The 26,168-nt window shown below is 37.1% G+C and overlaps 1 protein-coding gene across 1 annotated transcript in view; it reads right to left on the minus strand.

Moving 5' to 3' along the window:
- PHLPP2 (PH domain and leucine rich repeat protein phosphatase 2) overlaps positions 1-26,168 on the minus strand; it is a 62,812-nt gene that overhangs the window by 8,724 nt on the left and 27,920 nt on the right. The window contains exons 4-16 of the mRNA XM_004690404.2: positions 23,752-23,877; positions 21,926-22,080; positions 21,329-21,475; positions 20,725-20,955; positions 18,859-19,061; positions 16,817-16,877; positions 13,064-13,159; positions 11,400-11,555; positions 6,414-6,614; positions 3,997-4,159; positions 3,653-3,783; positions 2,735-2,845; positions 1,433-1,627 (exon numbers count right to left, since the gene is read on the minus strand). Of these exons, the coding sequence (XP_004690461.1) occupies positions 1,433-1,627; positions 2,735-2,845; positions 3,653-3,783; positions 3,997-4,159; positions 6,414-6,614; positions 11,400-11,555; positions 13,064-13,159; positions 16,817-16,877; positions 18,859-19,061; positions 20,725-20,955; positions 21,329-21,475; positions 21,926-22,080; positions 23,752-23,877 (1,976 nt within the window). The remainder of the gene's footprint in view (positions 1-1,432; positions 1,628-2,734; positions 2,846-3,652; positions 3,784-3,996; positions 4,160-6,413; positions 6,615-11,399; positions 11,556-13,063; positions 13,160-16,816; positions 16,878-18,858; positions 19,062-20,724; positions 20,956-21,328; positions 21,476-21,925; positions 22,081-23,751; positions 23,878-26,168) is intronic.

Raw genomic sequence — 26,168 nt, forward strand, 5'->3', positions numbered from 1 at the left:
TCCATCTGCCTGTTCTGTTCCCCACTCTGTCTCTGGTGAAGCCTCTCACCACCCCTGAGCCTCTGGCCTGTACCCCAGTTCTGTACGCACAAATAAATCTTTAAAAAAAAAAAAAAAAAAGAAGTGCTTTATAAATTAAGATCCTTTTCCCAAGCCCTTCATTTTTGCCAAGTCCTAGCTCTATTCTACTAGAGAAGCACACTCCTTTCCCAACATCTTTGCTTTGTTTTCTTAAAGAGTTCAGGCTCCAGGCTGTTCAGCCTAATCTCAATCACACACATTGACAGCCTTCAAGTGTGCACGTGCATCTCCTCTGAGTAACCCACCTGACATGGCAGGTGCTCCATTAGCTACTAAAAGGTTTTCAACAAATTGGTTATACATTGGTCACCCCCTTCTACCTGGAGGATATGTTCAGGATATGTGCTTAAAACCACAAATGTGGGCCCTCCTTGGTGGCACAGAGGGTTATAGCACAGCATTGTGGAGCTGTCCGGCAGCCACTTCACAAGTTCTATCTTCAGCCAGGGAGCTGACCCACATATGGCTCAGCAGACCTCTCCTGTCTTGCCCGCTGCTCCCCTCAGCAGTGTACTTCAGACAATCTGCTTATTCTGCTCCCCATTCTGTCTCCCCATTGAGTCCTCTCGCCCCACCCAGCCCCAAACTTCTGGCTTGTACCCCAGCTCTTGTATGCATAAATAAACAAATCTTTAAAAAATAAAATCACAAATGTGCTTTTTCCTATACACATGTCTATGAGTGAATTTATAAATTTTAACACAAACCAAATAGAACAATTATAACAAGGATTGTAATAAAAATGTATCTGAACATGGTCTCTCACTCAAAATATCTTATTGTAGGCACATTTTCAAACCTTCATTGACTTCAGGTAACTTAAACTAAAGAAATTAAGACAGCAGATAGGGAAGGAGGGGTGATGAGACGCAGGCTGTCATATAGGGTTTTGCCCATAAGTGGTTTAGATTTCAGTGAGAATGAAAATTATTCGTTGAGAATATTAGTAAATCTCTAATAATAAGTATTCTAAATATATGAATCTAATCAGCGCTTAAGTTTCTGGCTCTTTGGAGAATCTTACAAAAGCCTACCGTCTTCTTCCCCCAATGTACTAATGCATATGCAAACATACAAGATTCTACACATGCTTTCTGGGCTTTCCAGATCCTCAAAGAATCAACCATATGCTTTCTCAAAGACATCTGGACTCCACAAAGAAAATCAATGGCTCCACAAACTTTTTAAAGAGCCAAAGTCTTCCAAGAGGATACAGAAAGAATGGAAACAAAAAAAAAAAGACCTCACCTTGATCCTATACCTATAATTTAGGAGCCTGACCTTCTAGTATAATCTGATTCACTTTCCAAAAGCAGAACTAAGTTAGGGATTATTCAACCCACCTGCTTACCTGTGAGATACCAAAAAGGTGTTAGCCATGAAAACAGTGTCGTTTGTTGCCTGTTGAACCTCCTCCCAAAGCACGTCTGCCATCGTGCACTGGAGCAGGCGAGGCAGCTCCTCATTTCGGTCCCCATCAAACATGCCATATACAGCTCCCACACCCTCTGCAAAGTTATCCACAGCCAGGGCAGATACACAGAGCCTACCACAGAAAGGGAAGGAAGACAAACATTAAAAAAAGTTATTAGTAAAGAGCTATCTCTGGGGAAACTTCTTTGAAAAAATATTAACTGAGGATGGAGAAGATTAGTAGTAGGCACTAATCTACACAAGGAAAGTTGTTGGATAATATCACTAAGCAGCATCTCAAAGAATTTGGCTTAAGAAATGGGGGAATTCAGCAGGTTCATTGACAGCACGTATTAGCTCTGTAATATTGCCAATGGCTGGGAAGATTAAGCGTTCTCTTAGTGGGCCTCCCTGGTGGCACAAGCACTATGAAGCTATCCACAGCCACTGCAGTACAAGTTCAGTCCCTGGTGCCAGGGAGCTGACTGACATGATGCAGCAGATCTCTCCTGTCTCACTTGCTGCTTCCCTCAACAATGTATTTCAGTGGATCCACCTGTTTCTGGTGAATCCTCTCGCCACTGACTCTGGTCTGTACCTCAGTTCTTATATGCATAAATAAAACATTTTTTTAAAAAGTTTTCTCTTCCTCTCACTGCCCTTGCGCCTCTGGATTGTACCCCAGTTCTGTATTCATAAATAAATAAATCTTAAAAAAAAAAAAGTTTTCTCTTAATAACAATTAGTGACTAGTATTGTTACTATCCTGAAAATCTATAGTTCAGCCAGTGGGCTGACTGTACTGAGCAACAAGGAAAAGTGTGCTGGAAAGGAGCCAGTAGAGGAGTTGGGCTTGGGTCTGGTCACTGTGGGGAAAATGTAACAAATTAGGGGATCACACAAGGTTGTGTGCTTCCATAAAGTAAGGTGGATCTATGGCTGGAATCACAATAAATCTTATATATAGGAAAAAATCAGTACAAGAATAAAGGTACAATTGTAATGACACTAACAAATGCCCATTTTAGCCATGAGAGGGGGATTTGATATTGTGGACTACATTCAGACTGTGTTTTTCTCACTGGATCATGGTTTCAAGAGGCTTTTTATCTGATATGGGTATGCTATGGTTTGTTTATGTCCAACTGGATAACTCCACAGTCTGGTCTTCAGCATTCCACCTGTTCCCAGATGTCAGCAGTTGCCTTTTTCTTTCCTTCTCCATGGCCAACATACTCACTTATTTCTCTGCCCTGCCATTTCAGCCAGGCCATGGCTCCAAAAAGTTGATGTAACTGTAGAATCTGTGGTTGGTAAAGGTTTCTGATCAATTTTCAGGGTTGTGATATGGCTGTGGGAAGTAAAAGAAAGATTAAACATTATACACACACCTGTTCTTTCCACAAACTATTAACATATGTTTTTTAAAAATAATCTGCTGAGCCCTCCCCCACCCCACCCCCCACCCCATGGTGGCACAGCGGGTTAAAGCAAAGCACTATGAAGCTCTCCACAGCCACTGCAACATTAACTCAATCCCTGGCCAGGGAGGAGGCCCACATGGCACAGCAGACCTCTCTTGACCCGCCCACTGCTCCCTTCAGCAGTGTGCTTCAGTCAGTCTGTGTTCTGCTCCCCTCTGTCTCTGGTGGGCCCTCTTACACCCTGCACTCTGGTTTGTATAAGATTCATTTCCAAAGAAAATGGATGAAAGCTGTGTGCTTTCATCTGGCCAAGGAGAAAGGGAAAAGGATAGAAGGAAGAAATAGGGGCCAATTAATACCATTTTTTCCCCCAGTGGAAAATTAAGCATAATAAAGCCTCCAATTGTCTACTTATTTTATTTAGTCTGCTATAATGAATGAGCTCATGTTATCTTTCAAATGTAGGGATATGATCTGTGCCATCTAAAATATCTATGCTTGCTATGTAAAAATACTAAGCCATAGTGCTGAGTCAAATATAATAGCTGACTGCTTATACAGTACCTACTAGTAACTGAGTTAAAGTAGTGAACCTAGAGCCTTTACAAGCTAATTCATATAAATAGCTGAGATCTCCAAGTTCCTTAAGAAGGCCCACCAGTGCCTTGTGGGGTTGATAACACATATGGATTCAACTTGTGCTTGTGTCTGATCACAGACTTCAATTTTCCTACCTAAACGTGTCCAGTGTCTTGTGTTCCAGAACCAGATTTGTATTTCCAGTCAGGTCAAGATCTTGTAAAGTGGCAGGAAGAGCCTCTGGAATCAGGATTTCTGTCAAGTCATTGCAACTTAGATCTACAAACTGAGAGGAAAATGGAGAGATCAAAAGAAATCTACAGTACTGAATGTTTACTCTCAACTCCCTAACTCTCAATCTCCAACTGTATCCTCAAAGGGAACTTAATTTCTTCCCAAGAAATAATTTAAAATACTGTGATCCCAAACTGCCACTTTCTTCTTCCTTGTGAGAATAGTCTCATTCTCAATCCTGTCCCCCAGTAGCACATAAAAGTACCTGAATCTGAGGCAACTGCAGTATTTCTGGGAAAATGCTGATGTTGTTGGAGTGTGCGACAAGAGTGTGCAGCCTCTTGCAGTTTGCTATGGTTGTGGGAATGGTTTTAAGCTTGTTACCACTTAGGTTCAGTTCTTCCAGTTGCTCCAACTTATTTAGTTTGCTGAAAAAGGAATAACAAAATGCCATCGTACATACACACTTGGCCAAGCCAGCAGTGCAGCAGTCACAGAGCAGCGGCGATCTGGCCTACTGCCGCGTGACTGATCAGAATGCCACCATCAGACCCAGCAACAGGAGAGGCTCGCCACAGGCTGCTCTTGCTGAGCCTCAGCTACTCTGTCTTTCTTTGTGCTGCAAGGGCTGAAGCTGCCCCTGCTCTTCTTACAGATGCCGGGTCCTGACAAACCCCTGCAATCTAACTCACAGGAAGCAGCTGAATCAGCTTTGGCTTGGGATTAGTTTTGACACATGCTTTGCCACTAACTTGTTGCAAAATACTGGGTAATCTAATGTCAGTGGACATCAATATTCTCAACAGATAAATAAATTACTAAATCATCGCTAAGATCCCAGTTTTAAATTTCTAGTTATTTATTTCTAACATAATAAATCATCTTCACTAAACATTTCTCGAGTGCTTTTTATACAAAAGGTGCTGTGTTAGGGACACAAGCGATCCATATAGTTCTGCTGAACTGAGTGAAACTTTCCAAATAGTAAGCAAAATATCTTAAGCTGCCTTTTTCTGAATTGTTGAAAATTGTTTTGATTTCTTTTTGATTTGTTGAAATAAAAGTTATGAAAATAATAAACTGTTACAACATGAAGTGAAAATTAGGGAAAAAAATAAATCAACCATATTATCAATCTAAAAGAATTACTAATCTCCTTTTGCTGAATTTTCTAGCAAAATTTTCATGTGTATGTCATATCCTCCTTTTTTCATGCATAATTTCTACTGCTAGAAAATTCGATCACACAAAATATTCCATTTCATAAAATAATTTCTATTGCTAGCAGATTAAAAGACTTAATAACTACGCTGTTACTAAGTAGTATTAAATAGTAATAAATAAACTCAGTATTAAATAGGCCATACTTACTAAAAAAGTTAAACAAAAAAATAATTTCATTTCACTACAAGAGATAATTTCTGATAACATTGGTAGAATATTTTTAATGTGCAAAACTATATTTTACAAAGAAAAATGATATAAAAATAAACTATATTATCTAAAAAATACATATTTGAGCCTTAAAAAGAAAAATGATATATAGTTTTATAAATTGCCTTTTTTAACTTAATAAAGTACTTTAAAAGTGTTTCTAACCCAAATGCCACACTACTGGTTGTTTCAGTTTTTCTCAGTTGTAGACAGAATCAGTGTCCCTGTATGAATCAGCCTCTTACTCAACACCCAAGATCCTATTAGAGTCTGAAACTAGTTCAAAAGAAACAAGTACTGGATGTGTCTGTGTAACTACCACACTGTATAGGAGAAGATGTGTTAGAGGGTTTATTCATCATAGAACATACATATTCTTTAATATACTGATACTGTAGCCCATCTCTTTTATTGTTTTTCAGGTAATTCTAATTTTGCATGACTTGTTAAATATTGTCTTTCTTCTAATTTCTTATTTTCATATTAAATTATTTGATGTGTTTTAAATTTCAGACCAGTCTGGTTTTGACCCTCCAGCAATAAAAGAGTCATCAAGTGAGGCAGAACACATTAGTTTCAGGGTATTACACCTGGTATCTCCCAACAGTGTCATAAACTAGTATAATGTATCTGTGGTCTGTTATTTTTCACTTTATACCAACATATGTGAGGCTGAGTAAATTAATCTGATAGGATTTCAAGAAATCTATCATATCCTGAAATTAACATTCTGCATTTAAAAACCACTGTTGTAATTCCTTCCAGGAAACAAATTTATCCTGTTTGTCTTCCATGAATTCCGAATATCTCACTTCATAAATATTAACCAAAAATAAAAGATCCAACTTTTCTAAATTTATGGTATTTCTAAGAAAATTTATAAAATTAGAATCAAAATAGTTTTTCTGCTTTTCATTTCCAGTTTTATCACACATGATAGTTTCATTTAAATTTTCAAAAGAAAAAATTGTCTTCTGAATTCTTAAAATTCAGTTTATAAGCCTGTATTTTCTAATCAAAAATTTTCAGACTATAGTAATTAATTAAAACTAATAATTAAATACATTTTAAGCACAAGTTCTCTTGTTATTGACACTTAACAAATATGTACATACAGATCACCCCATTTACTGGAATACCAGCTTCAGTAAATCAGTCAGTAGAAAGCAAGCATAAACAAGTAAAAGAGAACTATAAGGTAATCTCACAACTGCAAATTGCAAGTGGCCCAAGTTTGCATTCATTTACCTTGCAGGAAAAGTCTGTAGTTGATTGTTTGCAAGATGTAAGATCCGCAGGTGTGGGTGCCCCACCAGGACAGGCACACACTGATCCGTGAGGTGGTTGTTGGTCAGATAGAGCAGCTGCAGTGCACTCAGACTCTCCTCCCCAGCACAGGCAGATGGCAAAGACTCCAAACTATTTGCAGAAGCATTCAAGTATCTGAGGCTACAGAATAAGCACAAATTTCCACTAGAGTTACTTGTTGTCTTCTTATGCCATTTCAGTATAGAATCCTGTATTTCACACACCCAAACTCAAAAGTAACTTACTCCAGATAATTTTCTCTTATAGTTTTTGCTTCTACCCAATCAATGTTGCTTTTCCTCAACTTTGACCAGCCAAATAGAGACTACAGGCTTGTGTGTGTTATAAGAACCTTAAGTGGCCTGACTCTAAGCTAGCTTCATCTTGTACTGTGTGGCTAATGAAAGGGTAGCATTCTGTATGATGTTCAAAAATACTTGAACTGTGAAGATGCTCTTCAGAAAAAAACTTTATCTGATTTAAACAGCCAGTTCTCTTATAACAATACTCTTGGCAGATAAGCTATTTCAACAATTGTTTGCTATAACAGACACTGCAGTGAGCAGCTATATGTCCCAGAAGCAGATTTGTATATATTAAAAATTATATACATCTTTTAGATACTTATTTATATTGTCAAAGTGAATTCCAGAAAGTTTATCAAATTATACTTCAATAAAAAGAATGTAAGAATGACAGCTATTCACATCTCTCAACATTGGGTATCATAATTCATTTTGAGCTTTGTCTATTTAATAAGGAGAATATGATATAACTTTTAAAAACTTGCCCCTAGCATAGTATTTGACATATACAGAACATGCTCAATAAAAGATAGCTAATACTAAACTTGTTGTATGTTCTTAAGTCTTCCTCATATTAAGTGACTGGAATACCTAATATGCCTTTATGCTGTGTGTCTGCTTGAGGCTTTGTAAATCCAAGAAGTACTCTATACAGAGTCAGTATTAAATACATATTATTGACAGTTTGTGACAGTAGCTAAGTAACTTTTCTTAGTATAGTATTCTACAGTTGTAAATTAATTTTCAGACTGTTATTAGAACTAAATGCAGTTATGCATTTCTAATGAATGTCACTGCATGAAGACTCCACATAAATTTTTCAAAAAGACAATTACCTTAATTGAAGAAGTAATCAAAACTCTCCCCAAAAATAAAAGCCCAGGCCCGGATGGATTTACAAATGAATTTTACTAAACTTTCAGAAAAGAACTACTGTCTATTCTAGACAGACTCATCCAAAAAATTGAAAAAGAAGGAAAACTACCACATACTTTTTACGAAGCCACCATCACACTAATAGCAAAACATAACAAAGAAACACACAAAAAAGAAAACTTCAGATCAATCTCCCTAATGAACATTGATGCAAAAATCTTAGCTAACAGAATCCAACAATGAATGCATTAAAAGAATAATACACCATGACCAAGTGGGCTTTATCCCAGGAGCACAAGGATGGTTCAACATCAGAAAATCAACTAATGTAATCCATCACATTGACCAACAGAAAAAATAAAAACCACATAATCATACAAATAGATGCAGAGAAGGCATCTGACAAAGTTCAACACCCATTCATGTTTAAGGCCCTTGAAATCCTTGGAATAGAAGGAACATACCTCAACATGATAAAAGCCATATATGACAAACCCACAGCCAATATTATCCTCAATGGAGAAAAGCTGAAAGCCTTTCCTTTGAGATCAGGAACAAGACAAGGGTGTCCACTATCACCACTGCTCTTTAACATAACATTGGAAGTTCTAGCCAGAGCATTAAAACAGGAAAAAGATATACAAGGAATCCAGATAGAGAAAGAAGAAGTAAAACTGTCCTTATTTGCAGACAATATGTTAATTTACATGAATAACCCTAAAAACTCCTCAGAGAAACTAATCAAAACCATCAACCAGTTTAGCAAGGTAGCAGGATATAAAATCAACACACAATAGTCAGAGGCCTTCCTATACACAAACAACCAATCAGAAGAAGCAGAAATATAAAAAACCATCCTCTTTTCAATTAAAATAAAAAGAATCAAATACCTGGGAATCAACCTAACAAAAGAGGTTAAAGACCTATACAAAGAAAATTACAAAACACTGTTAAAAGAAATTCAAGAAGACACTATGAAATGGAAAGACATCCCCTGCTCATGGATCGGGAGAATTAATATCATCAAAATGGCCATCCTACCAAACGCGATATACAGATGTAATATCACCCCAATAAAAGTCTCAATGACATTCTTCAAAGAAATAGAAAAAATATTCATGAGATTCATATGGAACCACAAAAGGCCTCAAATAGCCAAAACTCTCATGACTAAGAAGAAAGAGAATGGCGACATTACAATCGCAAACTTCAAACTATACTACAAAGCCATAATAATCAAAACTGCATGGCACTGGAACAAGAACAGACATACAGACCAGTGGATTCAAATAGAAAACCCAGATATAAACCCACAGGTTTATGGGCAGCTAATCTTTGACAAAGGAGCAAAGATACAATGGAACAAAAGAGTCTGTTCAGCAAATGGTGCTGGGAAAACTGGGAAGCTACATGCAAAAAAATGAAACTAGATCATTACCTCGTTCCATACACAAAAATCAACTCAAAGTGGATTAAAGATCTAAACATAAGAATGGAAACCATAAAATACCTGGAAGCAAAGATGCGCCAAACACTATATGATATACACTTCAGTAGCATCTTTGAAGATAGAGCACCCAAAGCAACAATAGTGAAGGAAAGGAAAAATAGATGGGACTACATCAAGTTAAAGAGCTTCTGTACAGCAAAAGAAACATTACAAAAACCAGACATCCCACTAATTGGGAAAAATTTTTCTCACACGAAACTAACAATAAAGGATTGATCACAAAGGTATACATAGAACTAATGAAACTCAACAAAAATAAACAACTCCATCAAAAAATGGGCAGAAGACCTAAAAAGACACTTCTCCAAAGAGGAAATGCAGATGGCCAACAAGCATATGAAAAAATGTTCAAAATCACTTGTAATAAAGGAGTTGTAAATTGAAACCACAATGAGTTACCACCTCACCCCAGTGAGAATGGCACATCTTCAAACAACTAGCAACAATAAATGTTGGCAAGGATGTGAAGAAAAAGGAATTCTGCACCGCTGGTGGGAATGCAAACTAGTACAAGCACTATGGAAAACTGTTTGGAGGTTCCTCGAACTGCTAAACATGGAGTTTCCATATGACCCTCCATATGATCTAGGAGATCCCACTGCTAGGTATCTACCCAAAAGACACAAAACCAGTGATTCAAAAAGATACCTGCACCCCTATGTTTATTGCTGCTTTATTTACAACTGGAAAGACATGGAAATAACCCAAATGCCCAAAAGTGGATGACTGGATTAAAAAGATGTAGTACATATACCCAATGGAATAGTACTCAGCAACCAAAAAAAATAAACACATGCCTTTTGCAGCAACATGGATAGAGCTAGAAAAGATCATATTTAGTGAAATAAGCCAGAAAGCAAAGGAAAAATACCAGATGGTTTCACTTATAGCAGAAGTATAACAAGACCAGGTAAGAAATAATAATAATGAGCAGCTATATACCAGAGGCATTTTAGGGGTGAAGTGGGGAATGGGATCAAAAACAGTTGGGGGAAATGCACTAGACTATGGTGATGGCACATGGGTGATTTGGTGACGGGAAGCCAATGGGGATTACAACTGAGATGGAAAAATGCACAAAATGACGTAAAAATAAACTATATTATTTTATAAAAAAAAAAAGATAATTTCCTTAAAATATTTTTAAACTTTACAAAGATTTTATTTTTAGGAAAATCTAACTAAGTATAATATACATTAAGAAATGTTTAAGTGGGCCCTCCCAGGGGTGCAGTGGGTTAAAACACAGTACTATGAAGTTAAAGCCACTTTAGCATAAGTTTGATTCCCAGCCAAGTAGATGACCCACATGGTGCAGCAGACCTCTCCCGACCTGTCCACTGCTCCCCTCAGCAATATACTTCATCAATCTGTCTGTTCTGGTCCCCACTCTATCTCTGGTGAATCCTCTCATAACCCCTGCACCTCTGGTCTGTACTCCAGTTCTGTATGCATAAATAAATAAATCTTTAAAAAAAAAAAAAAAAGAAATGTATAAGCTGCCAAAGAAAAAGCCAGACACTTATGGGCTAAATGCTTTACATGTCTCCTGTTGTCTTATGTTAACTGACTACTGGTCATCTGTTTTCTCCATTTCTAAACTGGGGACAATAGTCTCTTGTTCACATTGCAGAAGACTATAACTAAAAACTAGTTTCTACTCCACTGTATAGTGAGACAGACATTAGGAAAAACTGATTACAGTTTTTAAAATAGAAAGCATACTATTTGTTAATTTATAATGAGAAAGAAAACAAGTAATACCTTTTGAAACAAGGTTAACCTTTAAGTGCACAGTTTTCAGAGGTACTAAAAAGGTACTGGAAATAGAGCATCTAACTTAATGACTATATGTGAAGCTAGAAGCAAAAGCTAAATTAACTTTAGTGAAAAGTCCTTTTTCCCCTAATATAAAAGCTAAAAATTTCCCAAGGAAGCCATATCAGAGTGTTGTCCTTTCTCTTTAAAGGTCATAATTGTATTCATTTTCTGAGATGAAAGGCTGAGCCTTCCCAACTTGTATGATACTGTTTACAACACTAACAATTTCAACTTTTGAGTTGAAGATTGTGGCCTCATAAAACAGTGTGATATTTCATACAAATAAGCCTCCATCCATAGCTGACCTATGGGTAAACACTATAAGTGTAGTTCCAAAGATCACTCCAATAACAACTCCATATAATTTGTTTAGCCATAAGTTTTACTCTTCTAAGTAGAATCTTTAATACTTACTTTAAGGCCTTGGAGAAGAGGGTGTCTGGCAGCCTGGTGAGTAAGTTATGCTGAACATCCAACGCCTCGAGGGGGATGTGTTCCACGAGCACTGGGAGGCTTTGTACCTGATTGTGCCCCACCATCAGTTTCCTAAGACTTAAGCTACTAAGAACTCTATAGGGAAATATTGAAACAAACAAGCAAACAAAAAAGCTTATTTAAATCTTTCTTTCGGAGTTTGGCCTTGGATCTTAACCAATAAACTAAAATAAAAATATTCTGGTGGCGCAGAGGGTTAAAGCACTGCACTGAGAAACTAAAGCCACTTCCGCATGAGTTCGATTCCCGCCTGCCCCAGAGGTGACCACATGGCGCGGCAGACCTCTCCTGACCCGCCCGCTGCTGCCCTTAGCAGTGTACTTCGTCGATCTTCCTGTTCTGCTCCCCACTCTGTCTCTGGTGAAGTCTCTCGCTGCCCCTGAGCCTCTGGCCTGTACCCCAGCTCTGTATGCACAAATAAATAAATCTTAAAAAAAAAAAATCTACAAAGCAGAATCACTAACAAATGCATGAGCCAAAAAAATAGTCACATCCATATGTTGACCCTCACCCACCAGGAAACCATTAAGGTCATTCTGAGAAAAGTGAATTAATGAAAGCAAGCAGCAGAGAGCAGATCTAAACAACAAAAAGCAATTTCTAGATTAAATTGTTAGATGTTAAGTCTAAATGACACCCCAAGTTTATTCATATTACTATAAATGATTTAAAATAACAAAATTTATTATAACAAAAATTTTAATTTTTTGAGCACTTAAAATATCCCAGGCCATTTAACTATGAAGTTCATAAGTGTTAAGTGACTTTGTTTTGTCAAAGATTTCACATGGAACACAGTAAATGGAATAGTCAGGATTTGAACTGAAGGTCTGACTCCACAGCAGTTCTCACAATGCTCTGCTATAGGACCTCTAGTTTAATTTAAAAGATTCCACTTGGTGACAGTGACATGTTTTACACCTCATTGCTTCTGACTATATCACCCCCTTAGTCCCCAAACACCTTTCTCTTTCTCCTTCCACATAGAGCAATCCTGACATTTTATTAAGTCAATTCAAATATGCATTCTCCATGTCATATTCTCTAATAATCCAAATTTCTAAATTTCTAAACTCCACTTCTATAGTATAGAGATGAAGAGTAAAGGCTTTGCAGTAAGAATAACATTCAAGTGCAAGTGCCAATCATTTCCTTTGGACTAGGACTTTGGATAAGTTATTGAACCACACTAAGCCCAAGTTTCCTCACTTGTAAGAGAAGGGTCACAGCACCTACACAGCAAGGTTGCTAACAGATTAAATAAGATAATAAAATGAAGTTCATGGAACTTCACTAATTCAATCAATAAAAATTACCTATTATTACTGTCAAATCAACAACCCATGCCAGTAACCCTCATTACATTTTATAGATAACTGTGCACAAGTCACCTTAACTATCTGCTTACTAAGTTCCTTGCAGGCCTAGATAATGCACTAGCTGTTACTGTGTTACAGCATTTCACTCGGCCTTGCATTCAACAGGTATTCAATATTAACTGAAAAATGAATTAAAGTACCTTTGAAAGACAACCCAAGTCTAAGAAAATAATTACATACATACATATCAATACATACACATACCGAATAGGAACCTCTGTCAGAAGATTATAACTGACATCTAATATTTCTATCTTCTTTGCTTCACAGGCCCAGTCAGGAACACATTCTAATAGGTTTCTGCAGAAAATAATTAAAAGGCATCACTTAAAATGAGTGGAATGCACGTTACTAACCTGTAACAGGCCTGTACCCTTTGATGGCATGAGCACTAGCCGCAAGACACCTCTTAGGATGTAGTAGGTGCTCAGTGAATGCTGAATTAGAAGGATGAACAGACAAACACACAACCACATAAAATACTGGATCATTTATGCTGCATGTACTAAGAAGATTACAATGGCTTTCAATGGTAGGAAAGTACACATGGTAGAATAGCTTGAGAGAAAGGTGAGGAAAGACTTAATGGAAGAAATGGCATTTTAAACAAAACTTCAAAGATGAGTAAGTTTCCCAAAAGTAATGACTGGGGGTGAAGAGAAGCATATTCTGGAGAAAATGAACAGAATGCATCAAAGTGAGGAAGTAGAGACAAAAGTTAACAAGTGGAAATTTTGTTCATATCATGCAGAATTTCAGTGAATACAAGTATTTGGTAGAGGACCTGGGAGACACTTAATACAAGAAATTTTATTTTTAGATGTTACTTAGCTTCTGTGGGCCTCAATTTACCCATTGACCAAGTGATTGATATGATGAGGCTGACATGATGAGGCAGAATGAAATGGAATAAGAAGCTATGAAGAACTTTTTCTAAAATGGATCAAGACAAGATCCCTAAGAAATCTGGGTTAGAATTTGAAGAATGCTGTACAATTGACCTGAGGTGAGGTCATTCTAAGAAAAAGGTGACAACATTAGCAGAAGACATAGGTGAGGAAGGAGATGACATATTTATGGGAAATAATAAGCAAGTTTGTTGCTGCTGGTGCAGCAAAAATGGAGCAGAGTGGTAAGAAACAAGGTTAGAAAGAAAGGCTGGAAGTCTGACTTTATCCTGCAGGTATGTGGCAGTAGCTGAAGGTTTTGTGCCATGGAGAGACAATGTCAGTTCTACATTTTAAACTGTCACTCTGGCTATATGGAGGCCTGGACGAGATTAGTATAAGGAAGAATAACAGGGAAGCCATCTATTACAAAAGCCTACACAAGAAACAACACCGGCTTGACAAGAAGGCATATATATTGAAGAGAATATTCTAAATACTCCAGAAGTTTTTAGAAGACAACAATTAAAAGCATTTGAAGGTTGTTACAATATGAGAGTAGAGCAAATGAAAGAATACAAAATGATTTTCAAGCTTCTGGTACCTAGATGATCAGGAAGAAAAAAAGCATATTCAGGGGAAAAAACTGATATGTACCAAATGAGGTTAAAAATAATAAATAATAATTATTTTAAAAATTAGTGGTGTGCACCTGAAAATTACTTTTTTTTTTAAATTTTTGTGTAGAACTAGGGTGTAGGCCAGAGGTATGGTGGGGTGTGTGTGTGAAAGTATTCACCAGAGACAGAGTAAGGAACACAACAGGTGAATTTACTGAAATACACTGCTAAGTGAAGCAACAAGTGAGATAAGAAAGGTCTGCTGTACCATATGTGGGTCGCTCCCTCAGGGATCAAATTCAGGCCTTAGCAGTAAGAGCAGTGAGACTTAAACCCTAGGCCACCAGGGATGCCCTGGATGTGACTTTCTGAAGATAATGTCAAAAGCTAAAATAGACACAAAACAAAAAGTTAAGGTGAGGGTGAAAGAATGTATAATGGGTTTAAAACTTTGTACTTAGTTGAGGTATTTGGAGTTCTGCAGGTCAGTATATCTAGTATTGGAGGACACATATGTTAGGCTGAGAGATGAGGGCCTGTGCTGGCCAACTGGGTAATATACTGATATAGAAGTAGAGCTGAATCACTGGTAGATCATATTGTGTTGGGCCTCCCATGTGGCACAAGGGTTTAAGTCTCAGCACTATGAAGCTACCACAGCCAGTGCAGCACAAGTTGGGTCCCCAGCCAGGGAGCTGACCCACATGGCCCAGCAGACCTCTCCTGTCTCACCCACTGATCTCTTCGGTAGTAGATCTATCTATTCTGTTCCCTATTCTGGCTCTGGTGAATCTCCCCCCTCCCCACCCCCACCATTTCTGGCCTATACCCCAGCTTTTATATGCATAATAATATAAAATAAGTCTTTAAAAAAATTATATTGTATCAAATGAGAAGTATAACCAACCAGAGAAAAACCCTGGAATAATCACGACAGGGGAGGATGGTGCAGAGCAGTGGGAGGAGAAGCAAAGACACAGATGACTGGACTTGAACTGGCCTTGATCAGGGGAAGAAACTGAGAATGGTCGTGAATCTATGAAAATTTTGTAAGAAAATGTGGCATATCACCAAAATGACATCTATTTCTCAAACAGAAAACTAAGCTCTAGAGTGGAAGAGACTAAGAGGTGGTATGGTTGATGCCTAGGACATTGGAAGATATTGACAGGATAAAAGACCAGAAAGCTCCAAATGAGGCTAGAAATTGTGCGTTTATAGTGCCGGCGATTTGGATATGGGAAGTCGTTGGCAAGGATCAAGCTCAATGGGGAATGGAATGGAATCTAGAACAATAGCTTAGCTATAATAATGACTAAAACATAACAACAAAAAGAAAGCTGTTTATAATAGCTAATATCTCTTGATCAACTATTAAATGCCAAGCCCTGCGCTGTCTATTTTGCACTAACTATCTCCCTTAATCTTTGCAACAACCCTGACCAACTAGGACCCTGCCCAGTACATGGTCAACTGCTTCTAAGGCTCTATTCTCAACACTTATGAGGATGCTCTGTACCTGCTTGTTTGACTGTCAAACTTTCCACTAGACTATAAACCTTATCCACTGAATCATGAATACCTAACATAGTTTAAACATAAACAAAGGAAATAAAACAAGCTTGTTTATTTTTATGTTAACTTTACACCACCAAAAGAGGTAATAAAATTCTGAATATAATTAGTGTCTCTGAAAATTACATCAACATAGGTCACAAGGTTCACAAGAAGGGAACCAAATTTTTTAAATGTCATTAAAAACTAGACTTAGTTTTTAATGTTTACAAATATCAAATCATGGGGCTCTCCCTGGTGGTGCAATGGGTTAGAGCACAGCACTATGGCAATGCAGCGCCAAGTTTGATCCCTGACCAGAGGACTGACCTACATGGTGCTGGCAGACCTCTCCTGACCTGCCCACTGCTCCTCTCAGCAATGTATTCTGGTCAATCTGTTTGTTCTGCTCCCCACTCTGTCTCTAGTGAGTCCTCTCAACCCCCACACCTCTGACCTATACCCCAGTTCTTGCATGCTTAAATAAATAAATCTTTAGAAAAATATATCAAATCATTTTCATATGCCTGTAACCAATGTTATATCCCAATTATACCTCAATTAAAATCAATTTTTTAAGTTACTAAAAAACAAGAATTACCTAATTCTAATTGGGAAAAAGGAACTTAGTGATATGAAAAGGATAATGGGTCTTCTTTGCTTGCATCTTATCCAAAATCTACAGACTTTTGAATGAGTAATTCATACGTACCTTACTGTTTCAAGATCTTTCTTTAGACAGACTGGCCATCAAACTTACTCCTCCACCCACCCTTTTACTCCTCTCCAGGTTATTCAAATATTTCAATATACTTAGATTTTCTGTACCTCAAAAATCCCAAAGTATCTTAAATATGATGAAACAAATAGGTCCCACCCTCATGAGACATACTCACCGGGAGAGTTCTAGAGAAGTGAGCAGACTGGGCACTGGGTAGACATTCACAGCTGTCAACCCTAATCAAAAAAACCAAAAAGGTGTTTGTGAGTGACATTCTCTAAAGAAGAAAGCAACTAGAGAAAACAAGTGGAAGGCGGCCTAATGAAATCATCAGAGAGAAAGTCTATGTTCACATGAACCAAAAATGAAAACCACATCAGTTAACTTTAAATTTCTTCATCCCATTATGAAAACCAAATACAACTAAATGAAGGATCTTGTGTACTACAATGATTCACACTAGATGATTAGTTGTGACATATTAATAGTAACTAGTTTTTTATATACATAGAATTTGTAATTTTTAGTGTGGCTTCATTCACTCCACACTGAGAGACTTGCTGATGTAATTATATACTCACAGTTCATTCACACTCATGGTTGTGTGAAACTTTTTATGTGAATAGACCACAATTAATTTTACATTTTAGAGTTCATGGGCATTAAAGTCTTTTCCAGCTACAAGGAACAGTGCTTCTATGAGCATTTTTGCTGTCATCTTTTATAGATTAAAACAAGCATTTATATTGAGTACAAGTTTAGAAAAGAAATTGCTGAACAGAGGGTTCATAATTCTCAATTTTATAATAGAGTCTACTGAACAAAGTTTCCCAGAGTGACAGTACCAATTTACACTACCAACAACAGTTGACAGTGGTAATTTCAGCTTTTCTCAGTATATTCATCCTGGTAGGTATACAGTGGTATCATACAGGGGTTTCATATTCCAGATGACCTGTGGAGTTGAATGCCTTTTCCTATCTAAACTTATCATTTGGATCAGTTTTGCAAAGCTGAGTTCTCTACTTTTGAGGTGGCAAAACTGTAAGTGTTGGTGTGAATTTTTCCAGATATTAAAATGTAAGGATTCTCTAAACAGAGTAAACTTCAAACAAGCTCCTTTTAGTATAAAACTTTGATAGAATCTTAGTTACTAAGCAGCACGGCATGTACGTCAAAGAGGTCTTTCCCAGTAAGGCCAGTCATTCAGACTGTCTTGATAAATTAAGAAAAGAGAATGGGTCTGATAAAAAAATATTTCCACGACAAAGAACATGTTACCATCTCATAATATTTAAAAGCAGCAAAGTTAACAATCAATTTGACAATACATTGACCTAAGATTTAACTATAATTTGATCTCATCATGCCATAACACGATAAAAGGCAGCTAAAGCACTCAGCTCTTTATTATCCTGATAATATATTTTAGAGATACAGAAAAGAGTGGTGGTGCTTTCAGTCAGTGCATGAACTGACCAGCTCACTGGTGGTGCAGGAGAACTGCCGCTTCTCCACATCTTTGGTACCACTTAGCATTATTATTTTTTTGATGAGCATAAAATGGTGTTATCTAGATTTACATTTCTGTGACACTTAGTGAAAGTGACTCTCTTTTCCATTCCTTCCTTTAATACAGAAAAAAAAAAAAGACTTCTTTAATGCAGAACAATTCTTCATAAAAAGAATGGCCTCAATAACTATGAGACTTTTTACATTGGAAAATATTTCTGAACAAATCAGTATAAAAACAAGAGATTTCTTACTCTAGAACTAAGGCTGTGGAAAGTTTTAAGCTAGTTATTCTCTAACTTTTTCTGTAAACAGTGAACATTTTAGGCTTTGTGGGCCATGGAGTATCTTACAGCTACTCAAAAACAGGTGGTGCCAGAATTAGCCTCTGGGTTAACATTTGCCAACCCTGTTTCAGACAATTAGTGACATTTTATTTTGATCAAGTTTGCCCACCCTCTCAGCTCATTATTTTGCAAAGTGCCTCTTATACTAACACAGAGAATCTCAAAGTATCTTGCAATGTCTTTTTATCTCAAATCACTTAAGTGTTGACAACAAACTTAAAAGATAAAGTGAGGCCTTAATGAACCTCAAACTCCACTTTACAGAGTGGCTGAAGGACACCACAGAAGCCATTGTACTTAGAAAGCTCTGACAAGAGTTACAAAAGAAAAAAAACAGGAGGCTGAATAAAGAACTCACTGTTTGAACTGGCATAGAGCGTGCGAAGAGAGAAGCCACTGAGTGTCAGCTCCCTCAGCTGGTTCCGTTCACAATGCAGCTGCTCCAAGCTACACAAGGAGCTAAGATCTAAGTCAGTCAGTTGATTGTCCCGCAAATCCACGTGGGTGATATGTTTATTTCCTTCTAGATTTTCAACAATCATGGTTTTCAAACAGTTCATCCTTAATATTCAGAAACGGGATATGATCAGAATTTAATTCTACTAAATGTGCTTATCAAATGAAAATTAGGAAAGGTATGATCCATTTCTCTCTTCCCTACACAACTGAAGGAAAGGTCATGCCTCACTTTACAAGGTGCTAAGTAAAAACCACAGATAGCTGCACCTTGAGTTCCTTCACACAACTTTGACTGGTAACTATACACAGAAATGAAATAAAGAAAATGAAAGGAAGGGACCATATGTGCACAACAGTTAAAATTTTATGTTCAAAATCTAATTAAGACTAGGTACAAGGAAGGGGTAATACAGAGAAACAAGAGGATGAACACAACCTTCTAGGTAAGAGAATAGCAAGCTAGTCACAGAGTTCCACGCCAAGAATAAGAGTAAGCAGCCATACATCCTCCTATTGCTCTGTCTGCTAAGATTCATACTACAAAATTAATGGAGAAGAAATGTAAATGGAATAGTTCATGAGCAAACTACAGAAAATGGCTTCTTAGTTTTGTTCTATTTAATGCACACAGGCCTGTTCTCATTTCCCTGTATGTCAATAAAACAACTACAAGGACATCAATCTGTTAGCGTAAATGACAGAATATCTAGTATGTTCATTTATTGGCTGCCTTTAGGAAAAGATCACAATTATTAAATAAAACTGTTATTAAAAGTAAACCCTGAGGGGCCCTCCCTGGTGGTGCAGTGGATTAAAGCACAGCACACTGAAGCTAGCTGCAGCAGCTTCAGAGCAAGTTCGATCCCTTACCCCAGACCTCTCCTGTGTCGCCCACTGCTCCCCTCAGCAGTTGTACCTCATTGATCTGCCTGTTCTGCTCCCCAACTCTGTCCCTGGTGAATCCTCTCACTACTTCTGTACCTCTGGCTTGTACCCCAGTTCTGTATGTATAAATAAGTAAATCTTTAAAAAATAAATCTTTAGTAGTAACTTTAGCCTTGTAATAATGGTACAAAGTATATTAAGAAACCAAATTAATCAAAAGAAAAATTTATGGAATAATATGAACTACCAAGAGCCTATAAAACGATATTCAAACACATAAGTAAATACTGATTGAAACAAAGAATATTATTTTTTACCTATTATAATGGTAATAAGAGAAAAGGCTGGTAAAAATTCAACTGATAAGCATGTGAAAAAATAGGAATTCTCAGGTCCTCCCTGGTGGCGCAGCAGGTTAAAGCACAGCACTAAGAAGCTACAGCCACTTCAATTTGATTCCCACCTGCCCCGGAGGTGACCACAAGGCGTGGCAGACCGCTCCTGACCTGCCCGCTGCTCCCCTCAGCAGTGTACTTCATCAATCTGCCTGTTCTGCTCCCCATTCTGTCTCTGGTGAAGCCCCTCGCCGCCCCTGAGCCTCTGGCCTGTACCCCAGTTCTGTATGCACAAATAAATAAATCTTTGAAAAAAAAAAAAGAAATAGGAATTCCCATAAATGTGGCTGTGAGGGTGAGGCAGAAAAATCTCTGTCAGGCATTTTCAAAGTCTCTATTATATGGTTCATCTACTTCTTTTCACTATCATTGCTATCCAGTGAAAAATGAAGCTTTGAAAGTGTGCACTGTTCCAAAATCCTAAAGTTTTAAATAAGTCTTTGTAAAAGACAATCTAAAGGGAGGTATGGTGAAGAAGGCCTTACCTTAAATCAACATGCTTGATATGGCTCATCCGATTCAGCACCCCTAGGTTTAGGACTTCCACTCGATTTCCTGCCATAACCACTTTATCTAAAATAGTGAGTTTCTCATAAACCTCGGGAATTTGACTAAAGTTGTTGAAGGAAATTCCCAGAGAAGAAAGGTGTTGCAGATTTCCCAATTCTTCAGGTAGAGTAGTTAAAAAGTTGCCATCTAGACAGAGGGTTTGAAGACTGTAGAAGAAAACAAATGTACTTTGACAAAGGTTTTATTTGGAATGGACAGAACCAGAAGTATGAATCTTATTTATGTCACCATTATCTTTATGAATCCAATAGTGATAAAATGTCTAAGTCTACCTATAGAGACTTAATAAAAGACTCCTAAATAACTTACATGAAGTCCTCCAATAGCAAAAACAGATCCTTTGCTGGTGAGTTATAGACTAATCACTACTGCAGGCAAGTCACTGCTGCTGACAAGAGCTATTACAATTACACGATTTATTTCCCTGTAGAAGCTCAAGGTGCTACTTTCATTCCAAATGTCAGACAAATCCCTACATCTATAAGGGAAAAGATGAATTTGTGAAAGATAGATACTTACTTTAGTAAACTGCTGATCTGACTGGGCAGGTCGTAGAAGCCATTACAGGAAAGGTTGAGTTCAGTCAAGGTAGAAATCTCACATAATGATACAGGAAACAGCCCGAGTTTATTATGAGACAAGTTCAGACCCTTCAGTTGAGAAAATCTAAACAGCAAAGGAACAACTTATTCTATTGGATAACAAAGTGACCTATTTAAATGTCGGTTATTTAGATGTGTTCCACAAATATTTACTTAGCTCTCACTACATGCCAAACACTGTACTTGACATAAAGTCTAAGATAATGACTAACACCTAGTCTATACATAAAAAACCAGGTCTCTTGTCACGGGAATTCTTTTTACAGAAGATAGAATATAAGGAAAAAATATTCCTAGTGCTACAACTCTTTTCTAGTAAGCATATTTGATATGCTTGAAATCTTTACCCTTATTACTGTCTCCGGTGAATCCTCACCCCCCACACCTCTGGCCTACACCACAGTTCTCGTATGTATAAATAACGATGGTAAACATGCTTACTCACAGCCACAAACCACTAAGACACTGACTACTATCCAATGATAATTAGTCAGGAAACCAATTCTCCACATACTTGTAGAGAGTGTCAAGGCCCCCTGGTCTTTCTGATTGCATGAAGTTGTGTCGCAAGTTGAGGTAGGTGATATCTTGACTGTAGAAAAGATGTTCAGGAACCTCCTCAAGGCTGTAACAGGAGAGATCAACAGAACTCATTCGCTGAGACACCACCTGAAGGTTAAAAAGAAAAGCCAAGGGGCATTATACTTCAAGTCTCTCACTGAGCATTGGAACAATGGTATTTATACAAAAATGCATGACTAACAACATTGGAAAGGAAAGACAATGAGATCCAATTGCTCATTTATAAATACCAATTGATTTTTACTTTCTCCTAAAACAATAAGCTGCTTAAACACACAAAGGGACAAGCTATACAATCTATAAGTAAAAGAAAAAAATAATAAAGATAGACAGTTAACATAATTTCACATAAGAAGCAATGCTTAGATAATTCAAAATGACTATATAAAGCTTTGGGGACACTATGATATCAAAAGGCACATGGGCTTTACAACTTATCAGTGTACATTCTTCATCTGTTGTAAGGATAAAATTAAATAACCAAGCACAAAGCATACCGCTCAGCATCCAAGTGGGTACCAAAAATAATAACTTCTCTTTATAAGGGCAGGATAATGGAATAACTACTTAAAATTGAAACTAGTTTTATTTATTTTTTACTGACGCCATCATATAACTGCAGAAAATTCAATAAAACAAAAACATGGTCTATACTAACAAAGCATGGTTGAGAAAATAGGTCTGTAAATCCAAACAAAATATCACTAGAAAAGTCATTCATGCTTTGATGGCATGTCATTACACTGAAACAATCCCTTATTCAGCTATTTAGCACTACCAAAAAAATAGTGCTAACATTCTGCAAAGCTGGCTAGGAAGACAAGAAAATGTGAGCTGCAAATACAATTTTAGAGTAGTTCATCTTGAATGGCTAAAAAAGTAAGAAATTATGCTAAAAGGTTAATTATTTTCAGCACATAAGAATAACAGGAGTAAATTTGTGAAAGCATTATAGATCTTGTCCCAATAATAAGTTTAAATTCAGAAGGTTCATCAAGCCTGTGCTAAACATACAAAGGCAAAGAATTAGGCCACAAGTAAGGAAAGGATCCATCTCTCATGGAATATTGTTCCAGAAAAGTTATGTGAACCTCTTCCTTCAAGGGCCGTATCTGATTGTGTCTTAATTCCTATAAAGCTCTCTCTTTCTATGGGTGAATGGATAAAAATGTAGTATATAAACACAATGGAATACTACTCAGTCATGAAAGAGGATGAAATCTTGCCATTTCCAACAACATGATGGAACTTGAAATTATGCTAAGTCAGAAGGAAAAAGACAAATACTGTATGATTTCACTCATTTGTGGAGTAAAAGAAAAAAGAAAGTTGAACAAATAAAACAAAAGCAAAAGCTTAGATGGCTGCCAGGGGAAATGGAAGGGGATGAAATAGGTAGAAGGCCAATTAGTTGTTGGTGGATGTGGTATGATGCACACACACAGCTACTGGGGGTATAAAATGTATACCTAGAACCTGGTATTACCTCAATAAAAAGAAAAAAAATGTTCTATCTTCCTCACAGAGGTGGTGTAAGAGTAAATGCATCTGAAAACACTTTTGAAAATATTCTATATTATGCACATATAAATAGCAAGTTAAGAAACTGGAGGAATTTTGATTTAATTAAGACTCAGAGAAATTTAGATTAATATGCACAAAAAAATTATAACTCTTGAGAGTAAGTACAATTCAAAATACTTTTCTATTGGGCTTCTATATGCTTATCTCCACAGCAGATGTTTGACAGCTTATCACCTTGGATGCCTGTCGTTGCCATCTCTGGTACTCGGCTAAACTCTCAAAGCTGACGTGATAGGTCTGAGCTTGGGCTCCTGCTGAGCTGAATGCAAGAGAGTACTGCCTTCGCTTTACTTCTTCTACCTGTAGAGGGGAGAAAACCAGAACCACTAAAAAAAAAAATTTTATCAAAAAGCAAAAGACATTGTCTTTGCTAGGCTTGGTATTCATCAGTCCTTCAATTTTTGTCACTCTTGAGGTATATGACTTTAATTTGTGTATCTTTAATGGTTAGTGACCCTGAAAATCTTTTCATATGTTTATGTGCCATTTGTATATCTTCTTTAGTATAGAGTGTAACAGTCTGAATATAAATCCTTGGTTCCATTTTAAACTGTCATATAAATGTTTCACATATTAATAGAACCACACCAATTTTGTTTTGGTTACTACTTTCTCGTCATTTCATATTCTACCTTCTTTTCTATGTTTTAAGTTTGTCTTTTATAAAGTAGTTATCAGTGGGATTTTAAATAACAATTTTAGAATCAGAAATACTGTGATATCACAATTTGCCATCCTAATTACTTAACATTTTTCTGTTTTTCATGACTTAGTTGTGTTAAAGTTTTATATATATATTCTTTACCTCTACTTTTAGTAGTTATCTTTTATATTTTTAAATTCATAATTAACCATCTTTCTAATAAAGTTTAAAGTTTTTTAATGTTTCTATTCTCTTATGCCAAAAGTGGATCCCACTGTCCTTACTGAACACACCATTATCTTATTCAGGATACCCTTAGCATTTTTAAATATAAAAAATATTTGAAAATTACTACAATCAATATTAAATTTACCACCATATTTTATCAATGTTTACACTCATCATTATTTCTTTTTTTTTTTCTTAAAGATTTATTTATTTGTGCATACAGAACTGGGGTACAGGTCAGAGGCTCAGGGGCGGTGAGAGGCTTCACCAGAGACAGAGTGGGGAGCAGAACAGGCAGATCGACAAAGTACACTGCTGAGGGGAGCAGCGGGCGGGTCAGGAGAGGTCTGCCGCACCATGTGGTCACCTCTGGGGCAGACGGGAATCGAACTCATGCGGAAGCGGCTTTAGATTTTCAGTGCTGTGCTTTAACCCGCTGCGCCACCAGGGAGGGCCTCATCATTATTTCTTATATCTCACATTTCACCTCTGAATTTGCTTTCCTGTGTGTTTTATTTACAGGGGGAGGTCATTTTTGGGACATTATATCCTTCAGTTCATTCAGTAAGGATGTATTGGTTTAACAGTCTGTAAGATAATTTAGCTGGATATAATATATAGATTAATGTTAATTTTCTTTCAGCATTTTTTCAAATATTCTCCTAGCATATATATTATTGATGAAAAGAAGACTGTTATTAGCTTGTCATTTTTGTAGGTTTTCTCTGTGGAAGTTCCTTTGCCCTTCATGTCTAAGTTCTTTCATTTATTTCTATTTATTCTACTTGGTATACTTTCAATCTTAACACTTGTGTTTGTCTTTAATTGAAGAAAAACCTTTACTTTTCAAACTGGCAAGTATGTGCTCTAAATGGTTTTCCGGAAAGCAGGTACCTAGGTTCCCCAGAGCATTATGGAGCGGCTGATCCAGTCCTGAACTGACTCCCCTCTTTTTTAACCAACGATTTATGGCTGAATGTAATTCACTAGAAAACATCTATTTGTGAAGGGTACTGAAAGCTACTTCTAAGTTCTGTAGCCTCTAATGGTAGCACACTTTGTCTACTCTTGATGTTACCCATGAAACCAGTGCCCAAGAAAAAAGGCAGCAGAGTCTTCAAAAGACAGCAGAATCTGTGATATGGGCAGACTTCCAGAGAGTATGTAATATAAATAAATCTGTTTTATGCTTCAGTTAGCCTAAATCAGTTTATTTAAGCCTAAAACTCTCTCATGGGAGCCTCTCTCATGGCGCAAGGGATTAAATCTCAACACTCTGAAACTATCCGCAGCCACTGCAACATGAGTTCAATCCCCGGCCATGAAGCAGCAGACCTCTCTGATCCCACCTGCTGATTCCCCTCAGCAGTGTATTTCAGTCAATCTGCTCCCCACTCTGTCTCTGATGAATCCTCTCCCCAGCCCATCCCACAACTCTGGCTTATACCCCAGTTCTTGTATGGACACATACATAAAATAAACTTTTTTAAAAAAATAAATAAACATTAAAAAAATAAACCTAAAACTCAAAAAATCTACTTGGTGATGTAATCTTTAATAATACATTGACTTCTTTGAAAAGGATATGTGGTGTTTCTTAATTAAGATGCTCAAATGGGGGCCTTTCTGGTGGTACAAAGTGTTAGGGCTTAGTGCTGTGGGGCTGTCTGAAGCCACTGCAGCACGAAGTCCTATCTCTGGCCAGGAAGCTGACCCACAT

The sequence above is a fragment of the Condylura cristata genome, unplaced genomic scaffold (genome assembly GCF_000260355.1).
Source record: "Condylura cristata isolate star-nosed mole 26May11 unplaced genomic scaffold, ConCri1.0 scaffold00028, whole genome shotgun sequence".
In the NCBI taxonomy this organism is placed as follows: Eukaryota; Metazoa; Chordata; class Mammalia; order Eulipotyphla; family Talpidae; genus Condylura; species Condylura cristata.